Source organism: Tachypleus tridentatus, chromosome 5 (genome assembly GCF_004210375.1).
Source record: "Tachypleus tridentatus isolate NWPU-2018 chromosome 5, ASM421037v1, whole genome shotgun sequence".
Taxonomy (NCBI): domain Eukaryota; kingdom Metazoa; phylum Arthropoda; class Merostomata; order Xiphosura; family Limulidae; genus Tachypleus; species Tachypleus tridentatus.
In genome coordinates this window covers 11,137,056-11,162,684 of record NC_134829.1, presented here as the reverse complement: position 1 = coordinate 11,162,684, position 25,629 = coordinate 11,137,056, and the positions used below count along the sequence as shown (strand labels likewise).

At 35.3% G+C, this 25,629-nt stretch overlaps 1 protein-coding gene across 2 annotated transcripts; it reads left to right on the top strand.

Annotated features, from left to right (window-relative positions):
- Positions 1-671: 671 nt before the first annotated feature.
- On the top strand, positions 672-20,552 carry Sbat (LSMD1 domain-containing protein Sbat). Of its 2 annotated transcripts, XM_076501137.1 has the most exons (5): positions 672-879; positions 2,957-3,028; positions 8,482-8,551; positions 9,310-9,481; positions 20,196-20,552. In XM_076501137.1, exons 3-5 carry the CDS (start codon positions 8,492-8,494, stop codon positions 20,300-20,302), a joined length of 339 nt encoding a protein of 112 aa, XP_076357252.1. In that variant the 5' UTR covers positions 672-879; positions 2,957-3,028; positions 8,482-8,491; the 3' UTR covers positions 20,303-20,552. The 2 variants fall into 2 exon arrangements, with proteins under 2 accessions (XP_076357252.1, XP_076357253.1); XM_076501138.1 differs by lacking the exon at positions 2,957-3,028.
- Positions 20,553-25,629: the final 5,077 nt, after the last annotated feature.

Sequence of the window (25,629 nt, the reverse complement as noted above, 5' to 3'; positions counted from 1 at the left end):
CGAGAGATCACAGAAGGTGCTTCTACTTATAAAATGTCTGAAATTGTTTTTATTAAACTGCCACCAGTGGTACAGAGGAAAGTTTGTAGATTTATAACGCTAAAAACCAGGTTTCGATATCCTTGTAGGGTAGAGCACAGATAGCACATTGTGTAATTTTGTGCTTAAATTTAAAACAATTGTTTTCTTTAATTGCGCACAAAGCTACTTGAGGGCTATCTGTGCTAGCCGTCCCTAATTTAGCAGTGTAAGACTAGAGGGAAGGCAGCTAGTCATCACCACCAACCGCCAACTCTTGGGCTACTCTTTTATCAACATATAGTGAGATTGACCGTCACATTATAACGCCCTCACGGCTGAAAAGGCAAGCATGTTTGGTGCGACAGGGATGTGAACCCGCGACTCTCGGATTACGAGTCGCACGCCTTAACCCACCTGGCTATGCCGGGCCATTTAAAACAGCCATACAAACATGCACTAAACTACATTCACAATGCTTTTTCTTGTGTACTTTAATGCGTCTTTGCTTTTCTTTGCGGTACTTTTTTATCTGATGTTATCAGAATTGAATTATGTTTGATGTATAATTACAGAAAACGTGAAAATAATTTTTACATGTTCTGCATATCATTTTCATTTCGTATATTTTTTTTTATATTTTTGAGAGAGTAGGGGGTTTGTAATAAATTAACGGCCTCTTTCAACAATCATGCTTACAACCAAATTCAACTTTAAGAGATGGAAACTTGTTTGTTGGTTTTGAAATTGTTTCTGTTGTACTGACATTGAAGTTCATGTGACTGTTTATAATGTCATATGCGTGTGAACTTTTATTTTTGCGTAAATAGATTATATTACTACGGACTTGGAAAACTAATAGTAAGTGAGAGTTAGAAAATATCTATTATTGCTATTAGTATACTATTAACATTTTTAATAGTTCTTCCAGTGTTAGTAATTGAAATAAATTTAAAGTAACCCTGAAGTAAACTCGTTCGGGGTTGTATGTTTTTAAGGTAAGGTAGATAAAGGAAATTTATATGAAACTGAAGTTAAGTAACATAAAATGTATGGATAGCAAAATGCATGTTGGCTCGTCAACTTTCCACGCTATCCTATCCACTAAACAACAATAAAGAAAAACAAACTCGAAACAATTTGGTATCATTCAAATATCTGTAAAACTCTCTTTCAAAATTATTGCTTTTCTCACATCTGAAAGCATCCCATTCCAATGAACAACCACTTTGTTGGGAAAATTGTCTTTACTGGAAGTGACACCTGTTGTACCAAAGTTTTTATTTGTTCCCTTAATTTTATTATTTTTACTGTTAAGTATGAAAACGATGACACTATCAGGTCCTTTAACAGTCTTAAAAAGAAATAAGTGAAAACTAGAACAATAAAAAATTTGTTGAATGGTCCATTTAATCAACTTTGATTACTTCAATAACCACTGAAATTCTTTCTTGTAGTACAAATTGCACTTCTGTCTGCATAGATATTATAAACTTACTGTGTAATTATAATTAATATTTTGTTAATTTATAAAATGCTGCCAGAACTATACAAAAGTATGCCATTTAATTAACTCCAATCACATAAATATCCAAATGAAATGTTTTATTATACTTCTATCTGTATAGAAACCATAAAATTATTCTGAAAGCTTAGTTCATATTTTCATAATTCATTAGAATATTAATTGAATAACAACAAGTGTGCCTGAAATGGCCATTTAATAAACTCTGTTAGCTTTAAAAACCACACCAAATGCTTTTTTATACTTCTGTCTCTGTAGAAACCTTAGATCATATTTTCATAGTTAATATAAATGTTGCCAGATTAACACAGAAGTGCCTGTACAAACTGTTTAATTAACTTAAATCACCTTAAAAACTATGCAAAATTTTTTCCATTATTTTTGTTTACATAAATAGTATAAGATTATTTTCAAAGAATGTTTCATGTTTTCATAATTAATAAAAATGTCACTGGTAATAGGGGAATGAAAGCCAAAGCAAGGTAAAATTTGCCAAATGAGCCACAAAAAGACTTAAAAATCATATCAAACTAGTACTTTTTAGATATATCTGAAATGGTAACAAGTATAATAATTATTATAGCAAATTTCATTTTTTTAAGTAAAAATGTTTGAGGATAAACACAAAGTATTCTGAAAACCGTAAAAGGCGTGGACTTCATTCCATTGTAGTTACACAAGTAATGAGATTTGACACAAGTGTTACATGATCTATTGTATAACAATTCAGTACTTTCGATGAAACAGTTGAGTTCTATGTTGTCCAGTGTTGAAACACTGCATCAAATAAGCTGCTTTCTGAAACTGTATGAATTCTTGAATGCATTACTGTAATTACCATCATAAAACCTAAGGAAATTATTTGTTCAGTTACTTGTTTAATATAGTATTTGAGATAGTGAGACCTAAAGCATTCAACCTTCTATTATTCACTTTTACTTCCCAAGCTATTTTAATAAAGTTTTGTTGAAGTACTTTCATTCCTCCACTTATCTTGTAATTCATTTACACATGACCATGTACTCTCATTGATTTTATCATGTGATTTTCATTTCATTTGCTAGTGTATGATGCAATACTCTACCATTAGTTCTGTTACCAATGAAAGCTTAGTGGTAGCAATTTGAAACTAAACTTTGAAGTACTACATACATACAGAAGTAAATGCATCACAATAACACCTCAGTGTGTGAAACACGGGTATAGTGTTCCACATATTTCTTGTGGATTATTCTTGTTTTATATATATTTACAATAAAATGTATATATTTTGTAATTGTTTTATAATGCAATAACCAGTAACATACTTCAAGATGTCAGAGTATATGAAACATTCTTAACTCTATCATGTGTTATTGGTAGAGTTATTCTTTTAGGTTTTTATTTTTATTTAAAATTTCTGGAATTTTTCAGGGGTTTTCACTTCACAAGACAGAAGAAAAGCAGTAGACACACAACAGAATATTATTATTTCTGGAAAAATTGGTAATTAAATTAACTGAATGCTTAACATATTATTACTCTAATTGTTCAAAGAATCTTAGTATAAGAAATAACTTCAAAATCAATAGACACTAATACTTTTTTTCTTGAAAATTTTGAATACTTTGTCAATACTTAAAAATGTAGTCCTTAGCTGTTTATGTTTGTGACTCATGGGCCATTAATTATCTGATTTTTACCTTTTTTTCTGCAAAGACTTTCATGGATTTACAACCACAGTAGAAACCAAATGGGTGATGTGGCATAAGAAAAACCTGTCACTCCTAGCAAAGCTGTTTAATAAAGCTTGTATGTGTACATTAGGAAATTAGTAAGAATGTGAAATAGGTTAGTAGACAAAAAAAAACAAAACACATTTTAACACCTCATCCAAGCACTTCTGTGTTGGCCTGGCAACATTTTTACTTGAGACAAATTAAAATGCCATAGATGAATGAGTAATGGCGTGAAACAGGTTAGGAGGTAAAAAGACCTGTTTAGTTCTCTGTATGGGCACATTCGTGTTGTTTTGGCAATGTTCTTAGGAAAGTATGGAATGTGATTTCATAATAATTACTTGTTGTATATGTGGACAGAAGCAAGAGTAAGCATTTGGTGTGGTTTTTAAGGCAATTGGATTTTATTAAATGGCCAGTCTTGGCACTTTTCTATGGTTCTGGGTTTTACCCAGTCCTGTCTCAAACACCAGAGACTTTGATTTATACTCTTCAAAAAAAGAAAAGCAAAAGGCAAAATATGAGACACATTGTTAACAAGTTTATTCCGGGTAGTTCTGTATGACATGTGTGAAACTTTGCACATTCACTGCTGAACATCCAAAGTCTCCAAAGGCAAAGTCCACGCTCACTAGTTGAAGTTTAACGTTACTCAACGTCAATAACGAGTATGCCCCACGTGAGCATCAATAACTGCTTGGCATCTCCTGCCCATGGAAGCGATGAGATGACGAATCACATCCTGTGGAATGGCTGTTCACTCAGCCTGCAAAGCTGCTGCAAGCTGAGGTAGAGTCTGAGGTTGAGGTTGTCGCCGTCGCAGACGTCGGTCCAACTCGTCCCAAAGATGTTCGATGAGGTTTAAATCTGGTGATCTGGAGGGAAGAACGTTGATGTTGTGGTGTCTCAAGAAGACAGTGGTGAGTCGGGCTGTGTGAGGACGGGCGTTGTCATGTTGAAAAACGTCATTGACGTTCACCATGATGGGTTGCACATGGGGCCTAAGAATCTCATAGACGGTTGCGTACAGTCTGATCGGAAATCCTATGCAGCCCTGGTATGGTTGAGGCAGTAGACGTCGCAGTGATGGTTTTATTCCGAAGTTGATGTAACCGGATGTTGTGATCTTGTGCGGGCGTGGTCACACGAGGTCTGCCAGATCGTGGACGGTCACGAGTTGATCCATGTTGTTGGTGATGATTCCATAGCCTTGTGATGGTGCTTTGGTGGACATTCACAGCTCTGGCAACATCTGATCGAGATTTGCCTGCTTCCAAGAGACAAATGGCGTTGTTGTGTTGTGCTTCAGTCAGTCTTGGCGTAACTGTATTGCGTGTCGGTGGCTTAACACTGAGCTATGGAAACCCAAAACCCGTCACTTTTATATGGATTTTGCACATGTTGCACTTGCAGAACATGCAGATCTCTCAAACAAATTTATTGGATACGCATGCGTTTTGGCAAAAAATCCGATGTTTTTCTCCATTTTCAAAGTGCACAACTTTTATTGTCATTTTGGTCTGACAGTCAGTGCCTTAACACATGTAACATCACATACTCTGAGCTTGTAATGTTATTACATATATTTCTCTTTAAAATAACAAAAATATCACTTTTGCTTTTCTTTTTTCGAAGAGTATATTTTGCCCTTTCCTCCCTTTGGTCTATCTGTTAATTTTATATCAGTAGTTCTTAGGTTTCTCATTGTTGCCAAGACATTAGCAGTTGTGATGCTATGTTGTCTCAGATCTGTCTACCCTCAATTTATCTTCAGTTTTTCAGTAATGTTCTATTCATATGTCTTGTCTTTGAAAGAGTCCTTGAAATTATTTGGCCTTGGATGTCATCAGCCCACCTTCTTTCACCCTTATTAATATTGTGACTATTTTATCTCCATCAAAATAATCAGTTGCCTCCATCATCACCTCTGGTTTCTTTTTTCTCCATTTTCTTCCCTCCTCCTTGACTTTCCATCAACATTTATTTGATCTGGTTCAGTATTTGCTTTGGCATTGGATATTAGAGGGAACCTGTTCCAAACCTTTCTGGGGTTTTTGTTCCCACCTTTTTGTTGTCCCCATGTCAGCTAGGTTTGGTGGCCAGTAATCAGTTTTCTCACTTCAACTTCTTCACATCAATATCCAAGTTTATTTTGGGTTTTTCTCTTTCCTATAATGTGTTTTCTTATCAGTTGTGGCTACCATCAGTGGATGTCTCCAACCATTACTTCATATGAAGATGTCTCCTCTTTCTTGTCATTCTCTTTGGTTTGTCCCTCTTGGTTTGGTTAATCAATTTCAGTCCTTCTCTTCAGACTTGCTTTGACACCTTGTGTGTTTGATCAAATTGTATGGGCTTTTGCACATCATCTCCATGCTGAAGGATTGTGATTTCTTTATTATACAGCTAGCTGACATTTTCTGTCTCCTTCAAAACTGGAATCAACCACTTTTACATGCCAGCTACTTTTTGTGGCAGCTTGGATGTGTTGGTTGGCCAATTTGCAGAAGATCTTCCCTTGACTTGCTCACTGTCTTGTCCAGTTGGGGGTCTTTTTGACCAGAATACCTGACAAGCTCTACTTTCTCCTTTGTGACTTTAATGGAATTTTAGTTCACCACCCTCTCTCAGCTTTCTGCTTGTGAGGTTTTAATGCTTTTGAGGATTTAGTCTTTCATGACTTCCCTGGTCTCCCTTACTCATGCTCATTTGTGATTTGGTGGGGGAGGTGTTTCATAAGTGGTGAAGCCTTGGTTGGGATCCTCTTTCTGCTCCTATTTCCCTTCTTTGAGGGACCATTTTTATTGACAGCTGTCCATAAGTTGGCAGGTGTACTGTTTCTTTCCCTGCATCTGAATCTGCATCTTTTCATGGGTGTTTCTCTTCAACCATGAGTCAATAACAATGACACTTTGGATTAATGGTCTGCAGGCTTTGGTACTTTACAAACAGCTATTCTTAACTTGTGGACATTGGTGGTCATATTTGTTTGCCATTGACATTTCACACACCCTTTTCCTCTACCTGTTTTCTTTTACCCAGTTTATTTCTTCTCCAAACTTTGGCAATTCAAAAGAGCTCCTTTTCTCCTTTCTTCTCTTTTTTTTTCTTTACTCTTCATTCAATCAAATAAACATCTTTATCCAGTAAGGGCTCTTTGCTCTTCTAGAGCCTTTTTGGCTTCCTTCTGGGATACACATTTTTTCTCTCTTTATCCCTTGGTAATCATCATCTCTTTTTAATTTTTGATCTCTCTATTTATCAGTGGATACACCTTGTGGCTTAACTGGCTTCTTCCCTACCATTCTTCCTCTCAGACTTGTGCTAGTAATTCTTCCACCTGATTCTTTGCTTTAATGTTTCCCTTGCTTCCCATCTTTGTTGTCCAGTGCAGGAGATTCTGCATTCTGACTTGTGGAGCATTACCTGTATGTTCATCTCCCACAGTTTACATCATATCATGGTTTCCTCCTAGTCAGTATTTTGTCTACCATGTGTGGTCATTTTTCAGCCTTTGGTGTGACTTTACACTGTAAAGTTTATTCATCCTCTTTTCTTTTTTTTTTGTTCTTTCAGGGGCCCTTATCTCACTGTTTATCTTATAGATCCCACTCTGGTGAATAGTGCCTGATCAGGTATTCTTTAACACTAAATCTGTATTGTAAGCCATGTTGAACTGCATGCTCTCATACATGGCTCTGCATGTTCACTTTTGAGACTGGGTGTTCTACAAGATTTCTTTAAGGTTATCTACCTCACAATAATTGTCTCTTAAACATGTTTTTTCTTGACTGTACCACCCATGGATGGCAATGGTAAAGCAGTATGGGATTCCTGCCCATTCCTGCTATGCCTTGAGTAAATAACTCTGTATAGTTTGCTTTTCAAAATAGGATTTTGTTGTAATACATTGCACTGCCTCTGGTACTGATGTTTCTCCAATGCATTTTACCTCCTTCTCAAGTGGAGTATGGGAGTCCTACTGTTTCAACTGCTCTGCAGAGTGAAAAATGTGATTGATTATTGTTTTGGGAAACAGCATTGTACAAATATGCTCCCAAGACTGTGATGCACATTATTATGTAAAAATGCAATAATTTTTTAAAAGTATTACAGTATATGTGTTACCTTGGAAATTTAAAAAAAAGGAAACAAGATTATTATTATTATTATTTGAGAAACATGAAATCCCACATCAGAAATAAAAAAAAGATACTTTTTTTTTTAAAATCAAAATTTTGAAATCAGTGGTCTAATAAAATATTCCTGGTCTTATGCTGTAAAAACAGGTTATGTAACAGACAGATTCATGGTGGTATAGCATTTTTGATTGACTACTGTACTTTCTCTGTGACTGTACCACTGCAATATCACATCTCTGAACTGTTACTATCTGTCTCCATTGGTTATAACATCACACTATGCTTCTCTTTGCTGTCATAAGCAGACATTGATGATTTTATGAAGCAATTGGTGTCTCATTTCATTGTACTGGAAAACAAAGATAATAGTGATTGATTACCATGCTTTATATCAAGCATTTAATGCCATCAATCTTTCCATTTGTTCAGTTTTTCCTCCTTTTTTTTTTGAAAGTGGACGGGACCCATGAGGTAGTTGAAATTTTCCTATCAATTTAAGAGATGTTAGTTGGATAACTATCATCCAGCTTACTTGCCACAGTAGAAGCTGAAGAAGGCCAACTATCCTTCCTTCACCATTTTCACAAAGGTTGATCCTGTCATCATTAAATTACTATATGGTAAAATTTACATGGGGGGCAGTAACTGACTGTATAGTTTAGACAGCTTTACTTACCAGCCTTAAAACTTGAAACATGTTTTCAACAGTATTCTCACCCAGACTCAGAAAGAAGCCTAGAATATCTTTTGCAGATATCCCAATTTTACCAGTAGACTCTTACCTATGCCCAGAATATTAAATATCAAAGCCAGATGAAATCTTAGACTAAGTTGATTTACAGTATGTCTGCAACTACTTGTTACAATAATTAAAACAATGAATGGGAAGCAAATGTCCCATCTGCTTTCAATTTCCTCAACTATTCTCCTGCATTCTTGGCCATCAAAAGATTGGCTGAAAAAATGCCATTTTTTTATCTGTCTTTTTTTTTCTATAAATGATCACTGTAGCAGAACTAAAACTAAATTATAGTAATATTGTTGTTTATGTACAATTTTAAAATACTTTCTTTTGCAGAAATACAGAAATGGGTGTTCAAGTGCAGGCTGACTGTTCTGACAATGAAAAGAAACAGAATGGTATTCATGTATGTTGATGTTTGTTTTATCTGAACTAGATTTATAATCTGAGGAGAACACTTAAAAATTAATTTTACTTTCTGGGCACACCATTGTATGTTATTAAATGTGAAAGAAGTTTAGATGCAGTATACAAGTCAAATCAGTTTGTTACAGTAATGCATTGGTAAAAAAAATCAGATCATTAACAAATTGTGCTTTTGAATGGCAGATGTTAGTAGAATCTAATGAGAGATAATTGTACATATTAACTCATAGTTTTTCTTTGCACATTCAACACAATCTCTAATTTGTAATAAATGTGATTCTTTACTGAAGAAGTGAAAACTGAGATTGAGTGGAATTTGAATTCACAACTTTGTTTCCACATGTTTTTTCATCTGTATGCATACTAAAAGATAAAAGAATTAATTCATTAAAGTATATTATTAGCATACATGTGAGAAGCAGAAATATTGTCAACACTGATTCATAATAGACAGAATGTATACGATATTTGTATAATCTTTATCTGATACACCCTATTACTAATATTGTTGAATATATGTAAAAATGTTATCAGGTTGCATATCAACTTGATATGCATGGGTATGTAACTTCAAGTCAAGTGGTTTAGTGACACATTTTTGTATTGTTGATAACTGCTGTGAATCAATATCTTTGCTGTTAAATTGCATTTTAAACAACTAATTAAAATTGTATATTAACATGTGTTTACATATATTTAATGATATATACTTATTTCTTCATTAACATAATACTTTAGAGTCCAACTCAAAGAATTTTGTCTCCAAGAAAACAACAACTTCTTAGCTGGTTGAACAAAAATATGAAAATTGAAATGAGTGATGGCAGAATTTTAGTTGGGATTTTTTTGTGCACTGATCGAGACAGAAATGTTATCCTTGGATCATGCTCTGAGTATTTGAAATCAAAAGGTATGCTAAACAATTGTGTGTGGAATAATTAATATATAAATTTGTTTTGGAGTTTTTGCATCTATCATATATAACTGTTTTTATCAAAAAAGTGTAAATATAATCTATTACTGAATTGCAAATGAACATTCTTGGGAAGTAATTACTATGTAAACATTTTTAATGCCTTGTATTCAAAACACTGTGACATACACATGTTAAATTATTAATTATATCCATGCAACCAACTTTTAAGTTTCCAAAACTCACTGGAATCCATCATAAGAGATCCCAACATCAAAATTTGGAAAATATAAAGATGATTATTTTCATGATCCTTGAAATGTCTTCCTTTTTCATTCAGAAGGGACGAAAGGGACTTGCTGGCTCTCCAAAGTCAGTAAAGAAGCTTCGATCTGGTGACATATTGGTGGAAACATCCACATCTCAACACAGTGAACTCCTCTTGCACTCAAAAACCATTGGGGATATACCTATTGAGGTTACACCTCATGCTACTTTGAATTCATCATGAGGAGTTATTGTTGAGAGGGATTTGAAGAACATCCCACGGTTAGAGATTCTCGCTGGTTTCTCCATCTAAGGAGTTTCTGCAGGGAGGTGTATGTCCACTCACAAAGATGGAATTATGGTGCTGACCAATGTCCTCGTTCTCACATTTACGTCACCACATCCGCCTGCCACCACCAAGGCGGGTTTTTTTAATTGCAGAGTACGGCCATACATTCCAAACCCTCTCCGATGTTTCCAGTGTCAGAGGTTCGGTCACTCAAAGATGTCATGCTGTGGTTCTTTGACATGTGCTCGTTGCAGCGGCAAGGACCATGATGCCTACAAGTGTGAAACAGACCCTCATTGCATTAATTGCAATGGCTCTCACCCATCCTACTTTCATTATTGCCCTAAATGGTTGGAAGAAAAAGAGGTGTAGAGTTTAAAAATAATTCATAACTTTATTTATCCTGATGCTCAAAAATTGCTGTTCACCACCTCATCTCGGATGTATGCTGCTGCACTTCATTCCACAACTACAGTGGGAGTGCAGACAGATCTCTCTGTGCCTCCAAAAGAATTGTTTTCCAAATAAATGAAGTCTTTTGACCTCCATGTTTAAAAAAGTTGATGAATCAACTTCAACACCCATCTCTGTCCCTTACACACATTCTAACAAACCCCAAGATTCACATCCTTTGGTTCCAGGTACAGGCATTTCCTCGGATACATCTTCTTCTACCACCCAAAGATGCAAAACAATCATTCGTTCATGTCCTCAGTCACTGGAATCCCCTTCCAACAGCAAAGGCCTGACCAATCGACCCAGGACAGGATCCATGGAGGTCAATAGACCTCACTCAAATAAGGACAGTAAGGAAAAAAGATGTGGTTGTAAACAGAAGGGTTGACTCCACCCAATTTGCCTACATGTAAATAAAAATGTACACCCTAATACAATGGAACTGTTGAGGTTTACATTCAAATCTGGACGACATCAAAACACTGATTGCTTCCTACCATCCTGTAAGTCTTTTTTTATAGGAAACATTTCTGAAACCTGCCAATATAGTCACCTTTGGCAGTTTTCTTTGTACAGAAATGACAGGCTGTGTGATGGATGAGTGCATGGAGTGGTGGCACTGTTGGTTGATCAGCATGTGCCAACCCTGTCTTTGTCACTCCACACACCCTTGGAGGCTGTAGTCATCCATGTTTCCTTGGGTCATACCATCACTGTTTGTTCTCTCTACCTGTCACCTGGAGAGACATATGATCAATCAGACATTGATGCTCTTATTGAACAGTTGCCATATCCCTTTTACATCCTTGCTACTCTTGCTATTCTTCTAATAGTTTTTACCAGATCTGGCAGGAGAATGTTTTCCCTGATGCCTGGCACCATGCTCTTGTCCTATCTTTCTCTAAGCCTGGAAGGATTCCAAGATTCCTTCAAACTACCGTCCAATTTCTTTGACGAGCTGTCTCTGTAAGACCTTAAAGAGGGTGGACTAACCTTATTTGACTTGAAATGTCGATCAGAGAAGCCTTTCTTAAACGACATCTTGTATCAATATTCCTTGACATTGAGAAGGCTTATGATACAACATGGAGGTATGGCATTTTGCAGTTGGATGAATTGGGTCTGTTCTTTGATAATATTGCTGTATCCACTGGTTAGCCCATCCCACCATGGCTTCTTACAGTCTCCAAATGTGACATATCTTTAGGTCATCTGAGAAAAACAGATACCCCCGATTGGAAATAGTGTCTATTATTTGCTGAATATCTTTCAAACCATCCTTCCATTCCTATTTATACAGATGGTTCGAAATCAGAGAACTATGTGGGCTCTGCCATGGTTTGTTGTGTGCAGAATCCCCTCTACAGCTTCAGTGTTCACTGCTGAACTGTACCTCATTTCTCTTGTCCTGGATCACATAGACGCTAAGCAGTACTCAAACTGCACCATCTATACTGACTCAGTTCTCTACTGGAATTGCTTCTTGTTAGTTCACACCTAGTTCTTGCTGATATTCAATACCAACTGGCCCATTTCTCTCTAACATCCACTTCTATCCAGTTTTTCTGGATACCGGGCCACGTTGGCATTTGTGGGAATGAGCTCGCCGACATCGTAGCTAAATCTATCTGTTCTGGCACTAACATTGCTGTGCCTGTTCCATACATGGACTATGGTCTTGTATTCAAGGCTCAGCTCCATGCTTGTTGGCAGCCAACTTGTTGTGAGTCATGTGAAAACAGGTTTTTCCAAGTACAATCTTCTATTGAACTTTGGCCATCTTGCTAATTGAACATTGATCACAGTTTTTTAACTCATCGTTTTCTTTTATCTGGGACTAATGCACCAATGTGTTGTCGGTGTAACACTCAGATCACAATAAGCCATATTTTATTGTCTTGCCATCTTTATGACTCTCAAGGATGGCACCATTTTAAACATATTCTGTGCTAAGGTTTAAACTGTAGCATTAAACAGTGTTATTGGTGATGGTGACACAATCCACCATGGAAATTATTTTAGTTTTTAAAGGCCATTAATCTTTTTAATGCTATTTAAGTTTTTTTAATTTATACGTTAGACCTTTTTTACAGTGATTCCCTTTTAAGAATCAAAGTAGATCTAGTTTGATTTGAAATTAGAAAATGGCCATAATGTAAAATAACTCAAAACCAGGACTGGAAAGGCCAACTTCAGGTGACTAATGCTGCTGTTTGAACTACCTATTAGTCATCCTGGCAAATTATAATTACAATTTTGCTGCAAGTCTTTTAAAATTTTTTTATTTTACTTTCTGAATTTGGTCATGATGTCAAGTAACTCAGAACCAGGACTGGAAAGATCAAGTTCAGGTGACTAACACTGCTGTTTGAACTACTCGTTAGTCATCCTGGTGAGTTATGGTAATTAAAATTACACTACAGAAAGTCCTTTACAACTTGTATTGCTGTGGTTTTTCTCTTACCACTGTAGACTAGATGAAAAATTTAGTTTTAATGCTATTTATGTTGTTTTAAACTTTGTTTTGTTTTACCTTAATTTTGTTTTACTAATTTTACTTTAATTTTAACTTTTTACCAGATGTTTGGCACAGATAGCCTAGTTTCTTTGTGCCATAAAACACTAAACCAACTAACCTATGTATAAATTACTTAAGTCTGGGAATTTTGAAAACATCATGATTATCATTCATGGGTTCCTCTTATGACAATAGATGATAACTTTTGTTTATACACAGGTGAACAGCCTACACCCAAACTTCAAGTCATTTTGTCAAAGACTATTACAGAGGACTATATAGGTACAGATGAATATATATAGATACAGGGGAGACAATCAGGGGCATAGATTTTTTACACCCGATGGAGGGGGATTATTTTTGCAACCACTTATGTGGACTGTTCAATTTGCAAATTGGTATTCTCTAATTACGTGAACCTGAAAACTGTAAACATGCAGTCACATAGTAATCTTGTTACCACGATACTTCAACGTTTCCATGTAGGTTTGTATAAGTGAGGTGTTGTTAACAGTTTTCAAAATGTTAATAGAATAAAGACAAATGTGTCACAAATTAACTGCCACATAAATTTATTCCTGCACACTGCACAGTATAAAAGATGGCCTTTATACTTGACAAGGTTACTAATAACTTTCATTGCATGAATTATGTTTTCAAATATTAATAAAATTAGTAATTACTCTTGATAAGTTTATATCTACTGAAAAACTGTTCATGTTGTTTGATTAAAATAATTAAAATGTCTTTGCAAACTCTTTAAAATTACACATCAATACAATGTAGCACATAATTATTCATACTTTTCATTGAAGTAAGATTCATTTAGTCCTCTAGTCTACATGTTCCCAAACGTAGACCTCCTTTGTGATGATCTGTTTATGAATTCTTTCATAAGCTCTTCTATATTTATCTTGTCGACTTCATCTATGTGAGTGTGACAAACTGCCAAATGGTTGAGGCGGCATTGAGACATAGTTGACCTTAACCATGTCTTCAACTGTCTTAATGCAGAAAAGCTGCGTTCACATTCGCAGCTGGATACTGGACATACAAGCAAAATTATCAAGAGCAGAAACACTTCACTAAACATCTTCTGGCTTGTTTCATGCATCTTACAGTAAGCATTCTTCGCACCTTTCAGAGATACTGCTTTTGTTGTTCCTTTGAACATGGGCAACTGAAACTCGAGCCGTTGTGCAGAGATTTCTGGATAGAAGTTTATAACTGAGTTGTCAATCTTGCCAGATGTGATCATGTTCTCAAGTACCAGATATTGCCTCAAGTCATTGTTGTCTGCATTGAATCTAGTGGTCAGATGTTCTATGACTGTCCACAAATTCAAAATATTGGCTTCTGTAGTAATCTCTAGCTGTTGCAGAATGGTGTGCTGAGCCATCACCTGTGATCCTTCTGGGGGAGTCTGCAAATGCGTGGTAGTTCAATAGGCACCAGATGTAGGGAAGTTACCTTTTTCTCAGCTTCATCAAATATCTTGTCGTTTTCCTCTGTTCGCAATACCCTTAACTGTCATTGCAGATGCTTCAATCATGCCAGATACTGTCGCTGATTTTGCTTGAAATGCACGATTTAGTTCCTCTAATGCAGCTAATGGATGCTGAGCCATCAACAATCCTAAAACTGTCTTTCCTTTGTCATATCTGTCCAGCAGACCTCGTGCTTTCACTGTTACATCTGATTTTTCATTTGCTAATTCAGACAAAGAATCAACAATTTCACTCTAGTGATCATTAGCACATGTAATTGCAGAAAGGCGGCACAACCAGCGTGTTGAAACAATGGGTGGATGTATTTAACTGGACCATTGTGGCTGTCTGACGATACAATATTTTCAAAGATTGCCTTGTATTTGCCTGACCTCTGAAGCAAGACATCAAGTTCATGTACCCACTGGATAGAATCTCAAAGACATTCACAAGCTTCAACTGCATGTTGCATTATTAAATTAACCTTGTGTGTTCCACAATGAAAAACTAAAGTTGATGGTTGCTTCTCTTTTATTTTTACCTGACATCCACTGTACGCACCACTCATGTTAGTGGCTCCATCATAAGTTTGTGCTCTTAATCCTGACAGTGGTAAATTGAGTCTAGTCAGTACATCAAGTATAGTTGAGGATATTTTTTCATCGGTTGTACTGGAAACACTGTACAAACCAAGAAATGTCTTATGGATGTGAAGGTTCTCATCTACATATCGTACACATATTGCTTCCTGTTCAGCATCTGTAACATCTTGAGTGCCATCAACCATTAATGCAAAGATTTTACTTTGCTGCACTTCATGTGCTATGTTCCTCAGTATTTGATGGCTGAACATCTCCATTATTTCATTCTGAACCTGGGGTAATGTGAATGTGGTTTTCTTTGACAAATAGGCCATCAACTCAGAATCTTCCTCTTCCAGGAGCTTCATCGACTGCAGGAAGTTCCCCTCCATATCAGTATGTCCATGTAATGCTAAACCTTGATGCAGTAAGAAATGTAAACTTTTGAATATTTTGGCTTGACTTCATTTGCATTCTTCCTGCTGCCTCTTTTTTTCCATCATGTAGCTGGACAATCACTGGAGTTGCATCAAGTGAACCTTCTGGAGATCTCGTGAATCTGTGCTGAGAGGAGGATTGGTATTCGTTGAATTTCTGTTTTGCCTTTTTCCAATTGGAAAAACTAGTGGATATGAAGGTATTCTCCACTGGCCTCTCCAATTTCCCTGTAAAAAGGCCTCTATTTTCCGCCTTGGTACAGTTAAAGCATATGACTTTTTGAGTCTGATTGTCGAAGTGCAGCTATGGGAACTTATCAAACCACTTGCCCTGGAAGTTGATATTTTAATATTTTCCTTTCTCTTGTGGTATTAGTTGTGCATCTGGATGATATGGCTTTCCACACTGTATCTGTGGAGTATCAGATTTTTCATTACTGCACAAACTTGTTTCACAACCATCTGGTGGTTCATGATGTGCAATAGTCATACAAGCATTTTCAGACTCACCCTCTGATGAACATGGTATTTCCTCTGTATGGCAAGTTTCTATTCCTTTGTTTGAGGTTGTTGGATTATCTGCATCTGCATTGTCACTTGTAGTACTAGTTACTGGCTTGCTGAACTGTCTAATATTGGAAAGTTTCAGATGCTTGCTTGTCATAATTGGAATCTGTTTCCTAGATGACTCAACAAGCTAAAATAGTCTTTATTGAAAAACACTAACTTACAACAAATGAAGATGGAACAAAATGGAAGTAGGACTGAACTGTACAATGTATTTAAGTCGAACGGGCGAACCTCACAGTGATTAGTGAGCCAACTGACCACCTGGGCATCGCTGGGACAATAATGTGTGCTAGTTACAACACAAGTAATTGCAAGTTTCTTGAAAAATACTTAAACAATCATAAATATATTATACTCCTGTTAAAGCTCATCAAAAGGTAAACACGTTGTGATATAATGTCTATAAGCACATCTATTAAATAAAAACACCTAAACAAAAACTAGCAATACAATTCGAGTGGAGGCTTCAGGCCGTTGAAATCACCCCTTTTGTTATACAAGAAAATACAATATTTTTACTATCTATGATAAGAGAATATATTGTCCTTTTACCATAAAGCATCAGCACTTTAATTGAGGGCAGTGATAATCTGAAATTTTATGGATTAATGAGGGCCACAAACACAGGTCTAATGAGCCCTGTTGTAAAATCAAGGCTTAGACTAAAGGGAGCGAAGGGGGGTGATGTAGGACGCGTCTGGATCTGAGCGGCCCGAAACTGCCATTAACTGTACATTAAACGTACACTATGGTCAGCAGCTTCAGCAGCTAAGGAGAGTAAGGAGTTCAACAATAAAACCTGCTAGACATGCACAAGAACAAATGGTATAGGAGAACTGCACAATATACACATAAGATTGATGCAGCTACAAATGGCCTGCCAGATCTAGATCACAGGTGTTTATGCTTGGGAGTAATATTTTCGAATTTCATGCTGTGTTCAATCTGTTGTGATGAAAATTTTACTTAATCTTACACTACATACAAGACGTAGGTAGATTCTGTGATAGTGCTTGCAAGCCTTACATATATACTTAGGCCTACTGACTGATACTTACAAACTATCACATAGATCAAAAAGCTTAGAAGCATGCCTATATTAAAGATGTACATATCAGCTACTGATAAAGCTTACATCTAGGCCTAATTATGCAATTCGATTGGTAAGAACACAAGAATCACAAGGACAAACACACAATTTGTAGGCCTGTGATGCAATAAAACAATTCAACAGACCAAACTGTAGGGGGGATGATTGTATGCACCATACCCTCCACCTGAAATGAAGGGGATGTATCCCCCATCCCCCAGGGTCTACACCCCTGGAGACAATAGACAATATATACAGTTGGTATTGAAAATACAAATGACCACATAGTTGCAAGTGATACTATACAAATGATTACACAAGTGTATGTGACACTTTGCTCATGACTGCATAGAAACAGATGAGACTACAGGCAGTAGGTACAAATGATGCTGCAAATGATACAGATGATTGATTACCTTGGTACAGGTGATACTTGACTCATTACTACAGAGGTATGGCCGAGACTACAAATGACTACGTACACACAGATGAGACTACCAACAACTACTTACAGTAGGTACAAATAACACTATAATGATGATTACATATACAGTAAAACCTGTCTCAGCCAGAAACTGCATAGGGCAGAAACCTGTACAAGCCAGAAATATCAAACTTTTGCAGCATTATCTAAAAATTTCTCTTATAAAAGGCCCTCTGTATGGCAGAACCTGCATAATGCAAACAGAAAACTATCTTTCACTTACATCATCTATCAACAAGTAGGATTAGAACCAGAGTAAGGTGGAAAAATATTTTTGATTAAATATTAGTTTTTATTAAATTAATAATTTCTTTAAATAATAATAAAATTTAAGACATTTTATTACAGTAAGTATTAGTTAAATATATGTGTTCTTTTTTCTGCTATCATTATATTTGTAGTTAAATTAGATTCATGATTTGTAGAAATATATTTGTCTTTTAAGTGCAAAATTCTACTCTTTAAATAATTTTCACAAAAAAAATCATATTTTCCCTAATTTTAAAATTTAGGGAAAATTTACGATGAGGAATAGGTAAAAGAGAAAATCCACACTGTTTCAAAAATTTAAGGAAGAATCAACTTCTTGTGGAGGGGAAAGCGAATAATAAAGTGGGGATGACAAGTGCTAATTTGAGGAATTTTTGAACAAGTTAAATAAAAGAATGGAACAATAAAACAGAAATATTCTGCTTTTCCTAGATCATGTAATTTGTCACCCAAAAGTTCAACTTTCAAATGTTTGTTTAGTCTTTCTACCTCCATGTACAACATCAGTTCTACAACCACTAGATAATGGAATTATGAAGTGTATAAAATTGAAATACAGAAAATTGATGCTTCTGCATATTATTGCAAACATGGACAACTTTAAGAGAGCATCTGAAATGACCATGAAAATTGACGTGTAAAATGCAATTGCATTTTTAATTCTTCAATCAAATTCATAAAAAATAAATGCATAATAAAGTGTTTTTGAAACTGGATTTATTCTTGATAATGGCAGAGATTGTGGAGTTGTTTGTTATGATGATTCTAGTGAAATCCAAACTCCAATTGAGAAGATTGATGCAGATGATCCTGTGAAGATAGAAAGATTTGTAAACATTGATAAGAATGTTTTAACAGAAACTGATGAAATTGATTTAAAATCTGTAATAAAATGGCAAGATGGTAACAATGTGAGAGATTCAGAAGATGAACAAAATTAAAAAGATAGTAAGGAAATAGAAATTCCTGCTTCATCACAAGTGTTAAGTTATATTAACGCTATCAAATTGTATGGGGAAATGAACCTCATGAAAAAGGCTATTGAATTGGCATTCTATTTTAACCACATGAAAAAGCCCATTAAAAAAAATGAAATGGTTGAAATTGGACACTTTCTTCATATAAATTTAAGATTTTGTGTACTTATGTATATTTTGAATGTCTATTTTTGTTTTTATTCTAATAAATATAGTATAAACAGTATAATAACTTTATTCACAAATGTCTTGCTTCCCTTGAGAAAAGTAAGTGAAACATTCCACTAAAAATTATACACAATTAAAGAAATGCATGTTCACTCTGTCTTAGTTGAAAAACCTGCTTAGGCCAAAAATTTTACTTGGTCTTGTGCATTTCTGCCTTATATAGAATTTACTGTAGAATATACAGGTTAGTCTATATCTGTGCACTTATTTGTATAATAAATTTCACCTTTACTTATGTAGTCACCTGTACCCTACTGTATTTAATTGTCTGGTCTCACCTATATCTGTGAATTCACCTGTAGTCTTATCTGTATAGTAAGTCTCACCTGTGCCTTGTGCTAATCTGAAAGCAAGCTACCACTCAACTACCCTTCTTACTTTAGTTAATATCAAAACAAACTCTTATATACAGATTCCCTTGTGTCCATATAGGTTTTAAAACAAATTCCTGGTCAGCTAACGTTATTCTTTTTACGTTTGTTAGTATCAAAACAAACTAACATTCAGCTATAGATTCCTCTATGTTAATATAACAAACTGACAGTTAGTTTCTGATATCCCTGTGGCTGCAAATTATTCTATAACAAACTGCCACTCAGCTACTGATATCTTGCTGTTTATATAACAACAAACTACCACTCAGCTACAGATATCTCTTTTTCCCTGTTTTAGTATAAGCATAACTTGCTAGTCACTTAGTTGTTAACTAAGTTGTTAACACTCTGTGTTAATTTCAAAACAAACTATCAGTCAGGTGCATATTCACCTCTTTTGTGTAAGAAACCTAGTTAGGTTTTTTGATCCATTTTTTTCAAGATGAATATTACAAATTTATTTTTGCCAATTATTAGATTTAACATTTATAATTGTTTTAAGATTTTAGCATGGAAGTAAATATAACTGTGATTTATCATTATCAAGTTATGGTTGAACTTCTTAAAACTGGTCTCCATTTTGAACTTGTCAGATACACACTTAAGCACAGTAGGAGTACGAGTTGTACTTGTTTTCTTTTGTGTCAGTAAGTTTTAGTTCTGAAAATTATATCTTTTTGTAGATGAAGATCCAAGGGTTCTTGGGTTAGCTATGGTTCCTGGACATCACATCATTTCAATACATGTGGATGAAAATCTACTGACAAGCTCAGCCCAAGAAATACTATGATTACCAATAGTAACTTATCATATCTTGTATTATCATAAACTGACTTGCATTTTACGTAGTGTTGGATTTGTATATTGAAATTTCTGTATTCTTTATTTTCTGGAAATACTATTTTTGAGTATTTTCTGAATTCAGATTCATAAGAAAATTTCAGTTTGTATACTGAAGTGTTTAAATCTTAAATGTATGTTTACTTTTAGTCCTTCAAAAACAAGTATTAAAATTCTAAAATTTATTTTATTGTTCCTAATCTAGACAGTTTTGTGAATTAATTATAGGTTAGCTGTATTATTAGAATTTTAGTTCCATTGCTGGAAATGTTGAACCTTTCCATGAAAACACACAATTTGTATATAAAGGAGTATTTCAAGTTAAAAAGACATCAGTTCAATAAGAAGTGTGAATCTGTAATACAGGGTGGTCCAAAATTATCTTTCCTATTTTAAAATTTAATGAATGGATACCTAAATATTTTCTTCCATCTCCATATTTTCTTTTCACACTTTCTCAGCCAGATATTTTTTCTTTCTCTCCATTCATGCTTCTTATATTTGTTTAACAGCAGTTTCTTACAATAGAATGGTCCATAATGGCCAGATAGTTAGAATGCTCAACTTGCAATCTGAAGGTTGCAGGTTCGTATACCTGTCACACCAAACATACTCTCCTTTCAGGCATGGGAGCATTATAACATAATAATAAGTCCCATTATTCAGTGGTAAAATAACAGCCCATAAGTTGGCAATGAGTGGTGATAAGTTATTGCTTGCCCTCTAGTCTCACAGTAATAATTTAAGGACAGCTAGCACAGACAACCCTTATGTAGGTTTGCACAAAATTAAAAAAACAAAAATAAATCAGAATTCAGCATTTTACTTCCTAAATCTTTATTGGCATCTCAAGTGATTTTTTGCAGCATCTTTCCTCCTTGCATCTTGAAGAAATCTTAGAGTGCACAGCACTTCAGATTTAAAAAAATATAGATGAAATCCACAGTTACAAAAGTAAGGAATCTTTTTCTCAGAACTACAGGTCAATATCAAAATCATGCAGTTAGCTACACTGAATTTGCAAAAACGTAATTATTTCAGAATCTGTGAAAGTAAGGATTTTAAAAGTTCTCGATATTGCTGAACCAAATCAAAACACTTAACACTGCATGCTTAACTGCTTATGAAGAAAATTATTATGTACTAAATAGCTAGTTTCTTCATATGACTTTAACACACACAATCTGATATATTTTTAAGAGTATAGATTATTAAAACATTATAACAAAACATTATTTTTAGTAGAGGGTGAATTAATGATATGTGCCATGTTATTTTAAGGCATTTAGAATGTTGTCTAATTTAAAATGTGTTGCTCAAAATGAGAATTGTGCAGATAAATTTCATTTGGTACAACTTATATCAATGGGCATATTGAAAAAACCAAAATAATCAGCACACTGATTAGTTAAGCAGAGTCTAGGCATTTGTTACAGATGCACAAACTGTAAAATTCCATATCATCTTTACTTTCAATATTGCTTAGAAGGCAGATTAATTTGGTCATGTAAAGTAGTAAAAGTAAATGTTACACCCACAATTTCTTTCCTTGGATAAATATAGGGTAGTTATTACAGTATCTGTTTACTAAGTAAACACTTCCTTTAGTGAAGATTTGTATCAGCCCAATCTACTGGGCAGCATTCATTTAGTACAAGTATCATAAGTGATATTTGTTTGTTGACTACTCTTCATATTGTTAGTGAAATACTTGATAAGAAAATTCAAGCAATAATCAATCATGCAATTATACTTTGAGATTTATGACAATTTTGGATTTGTAATGTAAAGATGTGAAATGTTTAAATTACAGATCAAACAATTAGGAATATAAGGGATAAATGAAAAGAGGACTAAACAGGATTACTTATTTGATGATATATATATAAATATATTTGAACTTTCGTATGCACTTATTTCATCCCTAGTCATGTTATTCAAGACAGCAGAACCATTTATATCGTTCTTCCTGATCCCACTGCTAATCCTTGACGGCCTGACAACAGACTTCTTTCCATGTCAAACCATCTCATTCGTCCATTAACACAATCCTAGAGTCTTTGTTGAGACAACTAAAACCAGGATTTTGCTCCAAGACAACATCTTTCTACATTTAGTAACCATTTCCAATTTTAACTACTTACGTAGCTCGTGGAATTCAGTCCTACCAGTTAATTGCACTTTGCAGTCTTTCTAATGAGTTTTTACCCCTCTCTCACCCTCTCTTTTACCCGTCTCTCTGTTTAAAACATCTACGAATAACACCTCCATGCTGTCCATTGTACTTACAAAAACAAAAACAACACAGGCTTACCAACACACTTCATGAAATCAGCAACCACATCATCATTAAATACATCCTCAACTATGGAGTTGCATACCACTTCTACCACTGGAAACATCACGTCATAAACGACCTCTTCCTCGCTCCAACCAGCCAGTTATGACAGCAATACCCAACATACATCATCACCAGTTGATTTTTATGCTTTCAGAAACCAGACTTCAACCATCAAGTCTGTCTCAACATCTGACCAGTAAAAAAAAACCCGACACCGAACAGCTCAGGACTCATCATTCCATACCCATGACCTCACCATTATCGTGCGAGCCATTCAGCCAAAACTGTCCCATTGAATAAAATCCATTCAAATACTCGAGTCTTCTGATGTCCAATCTCAATGGTTCCCTGTGTCAAACCCACTAATTACTAACATCCTCCAGCAACGAAGTCCGTTTCTCTCTCCATCCTCTCCCTGTACACAGCAACCAACATAGTGTGGTGCTTCCACGTTCTCCTTCTTCTGCCAACCTGCTTCTAGTGATAATGAAGATGAAGATCACAATACATTTTGTCACAACACTTATAATAAACCTTGCCTCAGACCCCTATACAAGAAGATAGATTTTATGAAACACTAATATTTCAGTCGTTGACTCCTTCCTTCTTCATCCTGTTAGTGAAAGTGGATTTTCTTGGGGTTTTTTACATATCCTCTATATCCATCATTTAGCATTTGATTCACAGATCTCCTGCTGCCCTGTAGGACACTATGACCCTTGTTGGCTGTTGATTTTGTGTTCCCTTTTCTTGTTTTTTCCGTCTTTGCTTTCTTGATTTGTCTCCAAGCTTCTGTATGAGATCTAATAAAACGAGTATACCTGGTATGGATTCGATTCGATATATTTGAAAACTGGAATTATGGGGGGTGTAGCTCAGTGGTAGAGCACCCACTTAAGAACAAGTCAAAATGTTTTTCGAATGGTGAATTCTAATGTTAATAGTATTAAGCTTGAAGTCTTCGTATATTTTCTCTGTTTAATACCTTACTCAGGTATTTAAGTTGTTCAATTCGTCATGGCAACAAGTGTTTAATACCTTACTAAGGCATTTAAGTTGTTCAATTCGTCATGGCAACAAGTGTTTAATACCTTACTAAGGTATTTAGGTTGTTCAATTCGTCATGGCAACAAGTGTTTAATACCTTACTAAGGCATTTAAGTTGTTCAATTCGTCATGGCAACAAGTGTTTAATACCTTACTAAGGCATTTAAGTTGTTCAATTCGTCATGGCAACAAGTGTTTAATACCTTACTAAGGTATTTAAGTTGTTCAATTCGTCATGGCAACAAGTAAGCTGTCTGAAGAAACTAAGATTGTACAGTTAAATGCGTTAGACTTAATGAACAAAACGGTGTTAATTCACACCGAAAGAATGAATTTTGACAGGTTGTTGATACTGTGGAACATTTATATGGAGTTGGTTGTATTGAATGTTTCCCATGCGCAATACTTATTTTTCCAATTACTCTAAAATTACCTACAAACAATATATTAGTCCTGGTAGGGGATTTCAGTTGCGTATCAGATGCACAAATGTGTATGGATATGGGTTTTAAGTGTGGAAAAAAGATATTGCCAACCAGCGGCATTGTAAATAAAGTGATGACAGTGTCAATATTTAATGTCCCACCATATATTGAAGATTGGCAGATCGAAAAATTGAAGAATTTGGATGTAAATTCCGAGAAAATAAAACCAATAAAAATATACTGGAAGAAGATCAAAGACGTGTATACAGGAACTCGAAGTTTTCGTGTAGTGTTTCCAGCAGGGTGTTTTTTTTTTTTAATTTCGAACAAAGCTAATCGAGAGCTATCTGCACTAGCCGTCCCTAATTTAGCAGTGTAAAACTAGAGGGAAGGCAGCTAGTCATCACCACCCACCGCCAACTCTTGGGCTACTCTTTTACCAACGAATAGTGGGATTGACCGTAACATTATAACGCCCCCATGGCTAAAAGGGCGAGCATGTTTGGCGCGACAGGGATGCGATAAAATTGATTGATCCGTTGGGCCGTGTTGGTTTTTACAATATTAAACATAATGACCATCACGAGGTCTGTAATTTTCTGTTATCAGAAAGTTATCTAATGAGTGATTGCCCTGAATTTCAATGCTACGTCTGTCATCAAAAAGTACATATGGCCAGATGTACTAATTACTATTGTAAAACGTGTAAAACTCAAAATCCTGACCATCCTCGTTTACAGTGTCCTAAGTCAGAAGGTTGTGTTTCATATGGGGATGGCCGTGACCTTGAACAAGTTAGACTACACGACGTGAGAACGTGAATCTTATTAGTAATGTCAGTTACAGTGCACATTCAGAAGGAGTAGAGGATGTTGACATTACAACCTTGAATGAGGATAATGTTATAGAAAAATAGAATGGTGATATCTCTCACGTACAGGATACCCCCTCGGAAGAGCCAGAAATACTTTCTTCAAGTGCAGGAGGTAATGGCAATCTAATGGACGAGAACGTCAATACTGTGCTAGATACTGGGTTGGTTTCTGAAGCAGAACATAAAATATCAGTAGATACGGGTAAAGTTTGGAATGTTACCAGTCTTCCTTTTCATTTATCGGAAAGGGAAAAGAATGAAGAAGATCCAAACCACATAAGAGAGAAATTGGATATTTCTGACGAAAAGAATGAAAAGGACTAAAATCACGAAAGGTAAGATGGCATTGAAAAAGAAGTTGATCAATTATACTCAATAATAACACCCACCATCGATACATAATGGTACGTATTGGAACATTAAACATTTGTGAAGGTAAAGGAAAGTACACTATTATAGGCTGAAATATTGGTTCATTTCTATGAGGTATGATATGCTATCTATCCAAGAAACACACTGGGACAATGATGCTATTCTAGAGCTTAGAAAAATTTGGAATGTTATTCTATATAATGATTTTTGTGTTAGTG